Here is a 12,500-nt window from a genome sequence, read left to right on the forward strand (position 1 = left end):
CCGCTGTTGTGTTCGTGGGACAGGTAAAATAAGCACAACAGCGGCTGGCACTCACCTGTCACAGATTTGCGTTTAAACTGTTTTGGCGCCGCCAAAAGACCATCTCAATATGCAGATTTTATTTCTAACTTATGAAAACAAATAATGTTTAGGGGATTTTGTGCATTCATATTTTGTAGAAATATACTAGAAGAGGAAAAGTCTCACTAACCTTGAGTTTTATCAATTAAGGAGCAAAATAAGTGTTTTTCCCTGAAAATTTAGATGGTATGAAAAGCAAACCATGTTTACAATCTTCACTATTGTCTCATTGTCTAGGTTATTACCTAGACAGACATGTAAAAATACTCTTAACTATTTTAGTATTTCGTTAGATGGTAACAGATATCCAAAAAAGAGATAAGATACCCAGTAACTCTTGTGAAATATGACACGATGAGTGTGACAGTCTTCACTACATAATGACTTCTATGCTACGAGAGAGAGAGAAATGCTTTTGATGCCACCTTGTCTATAAGAGCAGGGTGAATGAGTGGAAGCCCCAATAAATTATTATCCTTTATGATATTACCTTATCCTTTGCTGTGTGTGTTATTCTTTGTCTATAAGAGCAGGGTGAATGAGTGGAAGCCCCAATAAATTATCCTTTATGATATTACCTAATCCTTTGCTGTGTGTGTTATTCTGCTCTTACCTTATTTCCACCCAATCCATAAATTTGTCTAAAGCTCCCCAATGACTCAGTACTAACAACCTGATTACTGAGTCTATGCCATTCTATCCTGTCTTTCTTAAATCTATCCTCAAGCTTGAATCCATTTTTACTTCTTGTCCTTCCCTGTTTACTGCCTCAGAGAATTTTGCTTATATCACCCTTGTTGCATCTCATATCACTTGAAGAAATGGATTAGACTTCCTCTTAATCTAATTCTGCCTTTATCAAGCACAAACCCATTATTTATTGCCCTACCTGGAGAATTTTGCTTATATCACTCTTATTATGTCCCCTATACCACTTTAAGACCACTATCAGACCCCTCTTAACCTCTACCTTTTATTAAGTTTAAACCAATTATTTATTTTCCTAAACATAATTACTGACCCTGAAAATTGTGTTTCCCTTTGTGTCATTGCATTATCTTGCTCTATTTCTTCTCCAGAATGTGTATGACAGCCTGTGTGGTGACATGGTGGTGTCTGTGGCTGACTGTGGCAGGCATGGAGGTCTGGGGAGGAGGAGAGGATGGGGAAAGAGGAGGAAGAGAGGAGAGGTCCCTTCAGCAAATCCCCTTAGGAACCTCAGGATTTCCCTTACCTGTGGATATTGACCCCATTCCTTCAGGTAAGTGAGTAATGGGTGGTGATGGTGGTGTAAATTATCATAAAGTTATCATAAATACTATCAATGAGTTTATGTAATGTTGCTTCACTAGTCTTGGCGATATCAACATACTATTATATCACAAAACTATTACTATATTTAACTATTACAATTACTATTATGCACTATACCAATTTGTAAGGTGCTATTCTGTCCATCCATCCATTCATCAGATACTCAATTACTCATCCACACACACACACACACACACACACACACACACACAGTCCATGCATCCATTCATAAATTCATCAGTCACTCTGTCAATCACAAACCTGCTTACTCCATTCATCCATTCTCAATCTCAAACAGTTCCTAACATTACCATACTCAATTCACCAACCATCCATTCATCCATCCATCCATCCATCACTCAATGAATCTTCTGCCACAGGTCCTCATGTCACCATGCCCCACATCAGCTTCCGAGACATGGGTAACCTAGTCCAACAAGCTGCTGTGGCCGTGAACGAGAGATTTGATACTATTGAACCTGCCATATACCAGAGCGGTGAGTGTTTGTCTGTCTGTGTGTCTGTGTGTGTGTGTATGTGTGTGTGTGTGTGTGTGTAAGAGGGGCACTAGCCAAGATAACACAAAATTGAATATAAAAAGGGTCATTAAGGTGTCAGCCACTATAGAAAGGTCAAAAGGTCATCCTGGAAGAGTTTAAGTCACAGGCAAAGGGAGATACAGAATTAGGCTGGGGGTTCAGGAATTTACCATTGAAAGGGATGAAAGACAGAGACTGAGAGAGAGACCCTTGTATATTTCTACCCATCAATAAACAGTAGCAGCAATAAAATGAGCAGGAATATTTTATACAAGGACTGCCCACTTGTAGCCCTTGTGTTCTTATGTGAATCTCTACCCACAATGCAATATCCCATGTCATCACATTCCAGGGGCGCGGCAGGTCCCCGGCACGCCCGCCTGGTTCATGGCCGCATCACACAAGACCAAGGTTGTAGCCAAGAACATCTCCAGAATTGCTCTCATCTCAGAGGAGGCCACCAAATACACTGCACAACAGTGAGTCTTGACTCCTGGTGCCACCTTACCAACTCACACCACACTCTGGGAAACTTGTGCAGGAGATAGGAGGAAGGCAAAGGAGGAGATTACAAAGAGACAAGCTTGAGTTAGGCTTTAAAAGGGAGATAGGGATGATCAGAGTGTTTAGTGGTGGGTCTTCAATTCTGAAAAGGTAGCAATTCACAAAAACAGGACACTGAGAGATTTGAAAAAAAGATAGGAGGAAGGTACAGGAGGAAATTACAAAGAGACAAGCTTTAAAAGGGAGATAGGGATGATCAGAGTGTTTAGTAGTGGGTCTTCAATTCTAAAAAGGTAGCAATTCACAAAAACAGGACACTGAGACATTTGAAAAGAAGATAGGAGGAAAGCACAGGAGATTACAGAGACAAGCTTTAAAAGGGAGATAGGGATGATCAGAGTGTTTAGTGGTGGGTCTTCAATTCTGAAAAGGTAGCACTTAACAAAAACAGGACACTGAGAGATTTGAAAAGAAGATAGGAGGAAGGCAGAGGAGGAGATTACAAACAAACAAGCTTGAATTAGGCTTTAAAAGGGAGATAGGGATGATCAGAAGACTGTTAGTGGTAGGTTTTCATTTCTAAAAAGGTAGGAATTCACAAAAACTGGACATTGAGAAAGATTTGAAAAGGAGACAGAAAGAAACCATACAGATTGAGATAAGCCTGAGTTGAAATTTTGAGTTTCTAGCACTTCCAGCTTTCAACACCCCCCTATCCCTCCCTGCTTCAAGATTCCGGCTGGAGAGAGACCAGGTGAGCTATGGCCTGCCTACAGCTGATGTGCGGGGGACGGTGCTGGGCGACCAGTGCCCTGTGGAGGTGGACTTTCCCTGCCAGCCACGCAAATACCGAGCCTTCAACGGTTACTGTAACAACGTGCAGAATCCGAGGTGGGGCAATGCCAACACTCGCTACCTCCGTTTCCTCCCGGCGGATTATGGTGATGGAGTTGCTGTTCCTCGCCAAGCCGTTTCTGGTGACTTCCTGCCATCAGCGCGAGCCATCAGCCTGGCTCTGCACCGCGACCATGACACACCCCACAAGTTTATGACATCTGTGGCTGCTGTGTTTGGCCAGTTCATCTCCCACGACTTGGCACACACGCCCCAGATGGCAGGTTGGTGTGTGTGTGTGTGTGTGTGCTGATAATGGCTGGTGTGTGTGTGTGTGTTGGTGTGTCTGACTGTTTGCGTTGTAATTTGGGGTGCTTTGGAGAATGCTATATGTGTTTGTGGTTGAGTGATTTGTGGTTGAGGTGCAAATAAGTAGATATACCTTACCTAACAAATTTATCTCCCAACACCCAACCTAACCTACCTAAACTAACAGAATCTATCTCCCAACCTGACCTAACCTAAGCTAACAGAAATTTATCTATCCCATCACCCAACCTCATCTAACCTAACCTAATACCCCCCCCCAGGCTACATTGGTCAACGTCTGCGCTGCTGTGGCGTCAACTTCCGAGACTTTCACCCAGAGTGTTACCCAATCCGGCTGCCAGACAATGACCCGGTCTACTCCCCACTCAAGCAAAAGTGCCAAGAATACATACGGTCTGGCACTGCCCCCCGAACCGGATGCACATTGGGTAGGCACTCTTGGCACTCTCTCACTCATACACTTGCTTGTCTGTTTGGGAAGGGATATGTGTGTGTGTGTGTGTGTGTGTGTGTGTGTGTGTGTGTGTGTGTGTGTGTGTGTGTGTGTGTGTGTGTGTGTGTGTGTGTGTCTGTGTGTTTGTTAGGGTGCATCAATATATGGACTCTAGGAAGTACCTGCATCTGCTGTGTGTGTGTGTGTGTGTGTGTGTGTGTGTGTGTGTGGTGCCTTGTCTGGGCCATGATTATGTACAGGTGGACATATAAATAGATAGAGATTATTATTATTACCAACTCCTAAATATATAGATAGATAGATACATGGATAGACAAAAATGATCATCACTCTTATTAATGGTGACACTTCACACAGGCCCCAGAGAACAGATCAACCAAGTGACATCCTTCATTGACGGGTCGGTGATCTACGGGTCCAGCAAGGAGGAGAGTGACGAGCTGCGTGCCTTCTCTGGCGGCCTCCTCAAGGTGCAGCGCGGCCCGGCAAACACCCAGATACTCATGGCCGACACCAACCAGATTGACTGCAAGACCTCAGGAAGATTCAAGTATGTGTTTGTGTGATAGATGAGTGCATTAGTTAGTGAAAGGGTTATTCAGAGCCTTAGACTGATGTATTTGAGGTGAACATGACAACCAGATTGACTGCAAGACCTCAGGAAGCTTCAGTAAACTTCTATCATTACTCACTGGCTTGTCTAATTAATTTTGGTCAACATCTATTTCCAGACCAAGCATTAACAAACCATTATCTCTCACAGGTGTTTCAAATCCGGCGACGTGCGGGTGAATGAACACATCGGTCTGGCTGCAATGCACCAGCTGTTCGTCAGGGAGCACAACCGCATTGCTGTCTTGCTTTCGGACCTCAATGCCCACTGGACTGACGAGCAAGTGTTCCAAGAGGCACGCAGGATTGTGGGAGCAACTCTGCAGCACATCACCTACACTGAGTTCCTCCCCTCTATTCTTGGCCAGGTATTCTAATGTAATAGTTAAAACCATCAACAGGATCAGGAAGAGGGAGATGGAGAGAGGAATGAGGAGAGGAGGCAGGAGATAGTGGTCCAGAGCCTCAGGTGTGGGCTGAACACTCATCCTAACCTCCTCCTTGCCTCCTCCTCACATCCATCCCAGTATCACTGTTCCCTTTCTTCATATCTCTTCCTTTCTTCCCTGCAGTCTTTCTTTCTCCTTTTTATTCATTCAAGAAAGGTTATATTAAATAGGTCTTTGTCTGAATTGTGGAAAGTGTTTGGTATTGTATGCACCCTCTTATCATCTTTTCTCTCTTCCCCACACAGGGCATTATTGAGAAGTATGGCCTGGCACTGCAGTCATCAGGGTTCTTTGCTGGGTATGACATCAACATCAACGCTGGCATTGCCAATTCTGTGTCGTCACAGGCCCTCAAATTTGTGGCCTCTCTCATGCCAAATACTGTGGCCTATTTTGATGTAAGTTTTGCCAGTACAGTGTTCTTTGCAAGTGTTCTGCTTTAAATCCTGACATGCCAGTACTGTGTCCTCTGCAAATGTTCTGTAAGTTCATCACAGACCAATGTATGGGTAGGGATGATATTGGAAGTAGAGACGGGCTGCCATGTGTAGGCCCAATGGCTTACTGCACCAACCTTTCTTGTGCTCTCAATGTTTTCTTTGTTGCCAGGAGGAGAAGGTGAAAGAGCGTCCCATCACAGACACCTTCTATGCTCCCTTCGACCTTTACGAGCCCAACAAGTTTGACCAGGTGCTGAAGGGCCTCATCAGCTCCCACGCCCAGAATGAGGACACTGCCATCTCAGACTCCATGACCAATAAGATGTTTGAGGATGAGAAGACTGGTATGTACTTGGTGTGTGTGTGTGTGTGTGTGTGTGTGTGTGTGTGTGTTTTCACCTGCTTGAAATCATAAACTGAGATTGCAAGGACTATACATCTATTAAGTCCATTTAAAATACCAGCTATTCTTAGTAGAAATTTATGTTACAATGGTTCTTGATGTGTTTCCTGCCCCCTTGCTATTTCCTCTTGTTTGCCTTGTGTCCAGAAACAGCAGGTCTTCTCTGTTCTCTTGTTCTGTATGGGTTATTCAAATTATAAACATTACTGTCTATTTTCCTTCTTCTTCCTCTCAGTTCCTTCTTGTTTCTTTCAATTCTCCTTCTTTTTTCATCTTATGTTTGTCAATATCAGCCTTTCTTGTGTTCTTATGGCCTTGTTGATTATTTGGGTTACAGTATTATAATAATAACTGTCTATTTTCCTTCTTCTTCCTCTCAATTCCTCCTCTCACTGTTCCTTCTTGTTTCTCTCAATTTTCCTTTCTTTTTCATCTTATATTTGTCAATATCAGCATCTCTTGTGTCCTTATGGCCTTATGTTGACTGTCTGTTGGTTTGATGGGCTGGGAGAAATGAGAACAAATAATCATTCTGCCTCATAAACTGACAATGAGAGCAGAGTTTGTTGTCATCATAATACCTGCTCCCATTATTTTCCTTTGCCCTTATGCCGACTTGTGTTGTGCAGGGGTGGGGCTAGACTTGGCTGCTCAGATCCTGCAGCAAGGGAGGGACCATGGCATAGCAGGCTATAATAGCTGGAGACACTTCTGCGGGTTGCCCAAAGCTGCCTCCTTCCAAGACCTCAGTGATGTGGTGGGCCCAGAGAATATCAAGAAACTGCAGGGAATTTATAAGTAAGTGATGATGTGGGGGTGAATGGTCCCTTGTCTGGGCTGCCCTGTGTGGGATTGCCAGCCTGGTGTAGAGATAGATACATAGAGAAAAATTAATGGTGTTTATCTATGCAGGAATGTGGATGCCAATGTGGGTAGATAAATAGATGGAGAGATTACTGGTGTCTTCTGTGTTGGAGTGTAGGATTGCCACCCTGGTATACAGATACATGGATAGATAAACAGATTTATTGATAGACAGACAGAGAGACTAATGAGCCTTGTGCCTGTGCAGGAGTGTGGATGACATTGATCTGTTCACGGGAGGCCTGGCTGAGAAGCCAAACCGAGGGGCACTAGTGGGGCCGACCTTTGGCTGTCTAATTGGCAGACAGTTCCACTACCTGAGACGAGGCGACCGCTATTGGTACGAGAATGACATCCCCCCATCCTCGTTCACTAAAGGTATGTGTGTGTGTGTGTGTGTGTGTAAGAGAGCCTTGGCAGGGGAAAATACAGAAATAGGCAGGGAGTTCCATAGTTTACCAGTGAATGGGATGAAAGACTAAGAACACTGTTAATTCTTGCATTAGTGAGGTAGACACAAGCTAGGAGAAATGCAGAAACAAGCATGGAGTTCCAGAGTTTATCAGTGAAAGGGGTGAAATATTGAGAACACTGGTTAATTCTTGCATTAGTGAGGTAGACACACACTGAAAGAAATGCAGAAACAGACAGGGAGTTTCAGAGTTTACAGCAGAACAAAGACCCCTAACTGTACCAAAAGCAGCAAATAAGGAGCCTTAAACTGTACCATACTTTCAAGAAGGACCCTGAACTTTACCATACATTAAAAAAAAAAACCCTTAAATAATACCATATATTTAGGAAGGGAGCCCTGAACTGTACCATGCATTCAGAAACAGCTTAAACCAAACCACACTTTCAGAACAACTGTACGAGCTCCGCAAGACAAGCCTGGCTCGGGTGATCTGCGACAACAGTGACAAGCTACAGTATGTCCAGCCCAAAGTAATGCTGGAGGCCGACTCTTTCCTGTAAGTAATGCCTTGTCACTGTTGGCATTGCTATTTAGTGACCCAAGGAGTGAATGAATATGAATAAGAAAACTTTTGAAGATAGGCTAGTATATCTATGTTATTATTATCATTGTTATTTATAAAAGGTAGAGTACATCTTCTTTCTACTGGGAGCTAAAAGAGTGTGTAGAGTGAAGGGGGTCAATATGAAAATCAGGTGCCTTGTCTTGCACCTTTATTCAGAGGGGAGACAATCTTGGTATAAGTATGTTATATTCAATACAAAAGAATCCACATACTTTTCTCTTTTCTCCCCAGTGGCTTGCCAGAGGAGGAACATGAAGAGAAAGACTATTTATTTACTTTTTTGCAGAGATACTAAACAAAAACACCAAAAAATAATAAGAAAAGAGAAAATATCCATTCACTCTTTCCTCCCCCACAGGAATACCCCAATGGCCTGCCAGGGGAGGAATATGAAGAAAAAGACTATTTATTTATTTTTTAGGAGAGATATTGAACAAAAACACTAAAAAATAAAAAAGCAAAAAGTAAGAAATACCCACTCACTCCTCCCCCACAGGAATGCCCCAATGGCCTGTCAGGGGAAAAATGTGAAGGGAATTGACCTGAAGAAGTGGAAGACAGCCAGCCCAAACTTCATTATCCCCGACAAGATGCTGCAGGAGAGCATTGAGCGAGCCAAGAGGGACATTCTGAGCATGAGGGACTCTGAGTGGAACCTATGGGAAGCACGTGAGTAGAGAGAGAGTGAGGGTGACAGAGAGAGCAAGAGCTGGGCTGGGTGGTCAGGATAGGGAAGGAAATTGTGGTTTGCAGCATTGGCTTGACTGGAGAAACTGATGCACACACACACACACACACACACACACACACACACACACACACACACACACACACACACACACACACACACAAGACAGAAAAAAAGGGTGGAAAGAGATATTATTGTTTATTTGGCAGGACTTGGAAAAAGACAAAAATTTTTTTTTTTTTTACAAAAGACATGGCAATATTAGATAAAGTATTCAATGCTGACAATATTCAATCATTCAGGACCTCAGGTGACATATCATGGACAAATCTTCAGACGGTTTTCAAAAGACATTCCAGTGCACACACACACACACACACACACACACACACAGACATGCATGCAGACACACATGCACACAGGCCACTAATGTTTGCGCACACACACACACACACACACACAGACACAGGCCACTAATGCATACACACACATTCTAGCGCATACACCAAAGCACCGACGCAAAAGACAAACAGCGCATCAACCCAGACCCAGACCCAGACCAACACTGACTGCCAGCCAAAACAGACCCACCCTGGGCCGCCCTGTGACCCGAGGGCGGAGACCCGTGACCTCTGACCTGATGCAAGCTCTAGTGGGACGCGGGTCACAGGAGGACCTAAGTCCGCGAGTGATGAGGGAGGCGGAGGAGCTGCTCAGTGACTGTTTCAGTGTCGGGGTAAAGGCTTGGGGCGTCATGAGGGAACAGGAACACCGACTGTGGCAGCGCAGTAAGTATTAGAGCTCCCAGCAGCCTGTGTGTGTGTGTGTGTGTGCTGGACTAAGTGCTGTGGCTGTGTTTGCTTCCCTGGGGCTTGACAGTTCTCTACCAGCCTGTGTGTGTGCTAGACAGGCAGCACAGTGAGTATTAGAGCTCCCAGCAGCCTGTGTGTGTGTGTGTGTGTGTGTGTGTGCTGGACTAAGTGCTGTGGCTGTGTTTGCTTCCCTGGGGCTTGACAGGTCTCTAGCAAGCTGTGTGTGCTAGACAGAGTATGCTAGAAACACACATGCGCGCACACACACACACACACACACACACACACACACACACACACACACACACACACACATTCTTTCTTGAAAGACTGGCACAACAATGGGACATTTTTCTTTTTTTTTGTTCCCCTACACACACACACACACACACACACACACTGCTGCTTATTATGGGCACAGTCAAATCAATGTGATGGTGGTAAAGTTCCTTCCCTGTGTCTGTACTGGTTACTTGCCCTGTGCTGTTGTCTGTTGCAGGGAGTCTGTGCAATCAGGGACTCCAGAAAAAAGAGAAAGTAATGATAATTTTCCTGATATAATTTCTTGTAAGTAGTGAATTGTTTGTTAGGTATGGCCTGCTTAGGTTACTGTAGTTTTGTCTTATGCAGTCAGTCATGCATCCTTGAAAATGAATGTGGAAATATACAAATCTTTTCAAATTTTGATAGATTTATGAGTTTTATGATGTGAAAATGCATTACAATCTTATCTAGCAAGGTTGACTGGTTAAGCTGAATCTACAGTAACCTAACATAACAAAATCTTTCTCTGTACAGAAAATTGTATCAGAAATATGCTTATTGAAATTTTTTTTTATTTTCTTGCATTTTTTGTTGCTCTTAAATAAACAAAATAAAGTAAATAGATAAAACCACTAAGAATTTTGTGGTATCCCTGACTACAGACACTCCCATTAACTCTTGCACAGATATATGGTGCCATTCACAACACTAAAGGCAATGCATAGAATATTTTAGAGCACCTACAGGAAGGAAAAGATTAAAAAGAGCAGATTATTCAATGTGTAGCTGGTGTTATGCTCAGAGAGTGCTATACAACAAGTAATAAATGAATTAGTATTTTTCTTTTTTTATTTTCTTGCATTTTTTGTTGCTCTTGCATAAATAAACAAAATAAAGCAAATAAATAAAATCACAAAAAATTTTCATATCAAACATCAATGAAAGATTTAACATGCATAATGAAGTCAAGAAAATGATGAATTTTGTCATACCCCTGGCTATACAGATTGCCAGTGACATTTGCAGTGTATTAAGTAAGGTGACAGTGCTTCCCCCATACACAGAGCTCACTGCTGACCACAAGGGGCCGCTGGGGTCAGCCTACGCCTTCAGCAAGCCCAAGGCACAGGCTGTCAAGATATCAAACTCTTCCTTCATTCTCCAGTTTGCTTCGGCACGATTTGTAAACAATTTCCTCTCTGAGTGAGTTTTTGTTTACTTTTGTGGTCAGTAATGTGTGTGTGTGTGTGTGTGTGTGTGTGTGTGTGTGTGTGTGTGTGTGTGTGTGTGTGTGTGTGTGTGTGTGTGTGTGTGTGTGTGTGTGTGTGTGTGTGTGTGTGTGTGTGTGTGTGTCACTTTTACTCATGTCAGTAATGCATCCATGTATGTTTGTATGTATGTATGTATGTATCTCTATCTAATTTGCCTTAGTACACAAGGTAGACAATAAAATAACTGGAGAAAACACACAAAACAGCAGAAATTTCCCATAATTAACAACAGAAAGCCAAGCAAACAATAAAACAACAGAGAAAATGATAAAAACACCACAGTTTTGTCTACCACACCTCACCATTGACAGTCTCTCCACCACCAGAGCCAGGTCACGCAAGACTCGGGCAGCAGACGGCCAGCTCAAAGACATCGAGTCAGGTTCCCCAAACAACGTACTGGATTTGATGGAGGTTCTGCCTAACATTGACGTCAGCGATATCATGGAAATTCCTAGCGTGTTTGAGTGTGACGACCAGACACTGCCCTGCGACCACACTTCGCGTTTCCGCACAGCTACAGGGTGGTGCAATAATCTTAACTTCCCGTCCTTCGGCAAGTCGTTCAGGGCAAAAAGTCGACTCCTACGTCCTTCTTATGAGGACGGTGAGTGTCTGTCTGTCTGTATGTCTGTGTATGTGTGTATATATATGTGTGTGTGCATGTGTGTGTGTTGGTATTTGGGATAGGTCAAGAAATTAAGTGTTTAAGTTTGATGAAGTAAGGGATAAAGTCAAGAGTAGATCAGATAGATGTCTATGTGTCTGTATTAGTGTTAGGGATAGAACATAAATAATGTGTTCAGGCTTTATAAAGTTAAGAATCAGAGAGAAGTCATTTCAGTCAGCTAGAGGTCCCAAAGTGATATAGAGAGCATGACAAGGATGACATAAGCAAAATTCTCAGGGTCAGTAATCAGGACAGGACAAGAAATAAAGAACTGAAGCTTGATAAAGTTAGGAAAGAGTATAAATAAATATGTTTGTAAATGAGTCTGTGGTGCCTTGTCTGTGCTGGCCTGTGTGGGAATGCTAGCCTTGTATGTAGACAGAGAGACAGACAGATAGATAGATTACTATTATTATTGTGTGTGTGAGTGTGTGGTGCCTTGTCTGTGCTGGCCTGTGTGGGAATGCTAGCCTTGTATGTAGACAGAGAGACAGACAGATAGATAGATTACTATTATTATTGTGTGTGTGAGTGTGTGGTGCCTTGTCTGGGCTGGCTTCTGTGGGATTGCTAGCCTTGTATGTAGATAGACAGACAGACAGATAGATAGATTACTGTTATTATTGTGTGTGTGAGTGTGTGGTGCCTTGTCTGTGCTTTGTATAGGACTGCCAGTCTCACAGATAGATATATAAACTTAATTCTCACTGAAGTACCCCCATACTTTATCTTCTATAGGACTGTTAACCTGACAGATAGATAGATTAACAAACCAATTTCTTTACAATACACTCAAGTACCCCTAAACCTTCTCTTGTCATCCCCAGGTCTGTCTAAACCTCGCGTCACTTCAGTCACCGGCAAGCCTCTCCCTTCGCCTCGGCTCATTTCCACCAACATGCACAACGACGTGTCTGCACCGCATGTCCGC

The 12,500-nt window shown here is 43.2% G+C and overlaps 1 protein-coding gene and 1 long non-coding RNA gene across 7 annotated transcripts in view; one reads left to right on the top strand and one right to left on the bottom strand.

The window, feature by feature from the left end:
• LOC135095805 (uncharacterized) overlaps window positions 1-843 on the bottom strand; it is a 27,734-nt gene extending 26,891 nt beyond the window's left edge. Inside the window, exon 1 of the long non-coding RNA XR_010264499.1 lies at window positions 1-843. This exon is cut by the window's left edge and continues 624 nt beyond it. This is a non-coding gene — a long non-coding RNA (uncharacterized LOC135095805).
• LOC135095795 (uncharacterized) overlaps window positions 1-12,500 on the top strand; it is a 29,826-nt gene that overhangs the window by 12,419 nt on the left and 4,907 nt on the right. For 4 of the 6 annotated variants that reach the window (XM_063996899.1, XM_063996904.1, XM_063996901.1 and 1 more), the window contains exons 3-19: window positions 1,161-1,342; window positions 1,776-1,892; window positions 2,287-2,413; window positions 3,171-3,556; window positions 3,863-4,030; window positions 4,414-4,606; window positions 4,820-5,036; window positions 5,363-5,515; window positions 5,727-5,901; window positions 6,590-6,758; window positions 7,033-7,202; window positions 7,687-7,795; window positions 8,361-8,533; window positions 9,050-9,340; window positions 10,693-10,831; window positions 11,226-11,506; window positions 12,397-12,500. The exon at window positions 12,397-12,500 is cut by the window's right edge and continues 70 nt beyond it. In XM_063996899.1, the coding sequence (XP_063852969.1) occupies window positions 1,161-1,342; window positions 1,776-1,892; window positions 2,287-2,413; window positions 3,171-3,556; window positions 3,863-4,030; window positions 4,414-4,606; window positions 4,820-5,036; window positions 5,363-5,515; window positions 5,727-5,901; window positions 6,590-6,758; window positions 7,033-7,202; window positions 7,687-7,795; window positions 8,361-8,533; window positions 9,050-9,340; window positions 10,693-10,831; window positions 11,226-11,506; window positions 12,397-12,500 (3,154 nt within the window). The remainder of the gene's footprint in view (window positions 1-1,160; window positions 1,343-1,775; window positions 1,893-2,286; window positions 2,414-3,170; window positions 3,557-3,862; window positions 4,031-4,413; window positions 4,607-4,819; window positions 5,037-5,362; window positions 5,516-5,726; window positions 5,902-6,589; window positions 6,759-7,032; window positions 7,203-7,686; window positions 7,796-8,360; window positions 8,534-9,049; window positions 9,341-10,692; window positions 10,832-11,225; window positions 11,507-12,396) is intronic. The other 2 variants (XM_063996902.1, XM_063996903.1) reach the window with 1 other exon arrangement.

The sequence above is a fragment of the Scylla paramamosain genome, unplaced genomic scaffold (assembly GCF_035594125.1).
Source record: "Scylla paramamosain isolate STU-SP2022 unplaced genomic scaffold, ASM3559412v1 Contig1, whole genome shotgun sequence".
NCBI classification, from domain to species: Eukaryota; Metazoa; Arthropoda; class Malacostraca; order Decapoda; family Portunidae; genus Scylla; species Scylla paramamosain.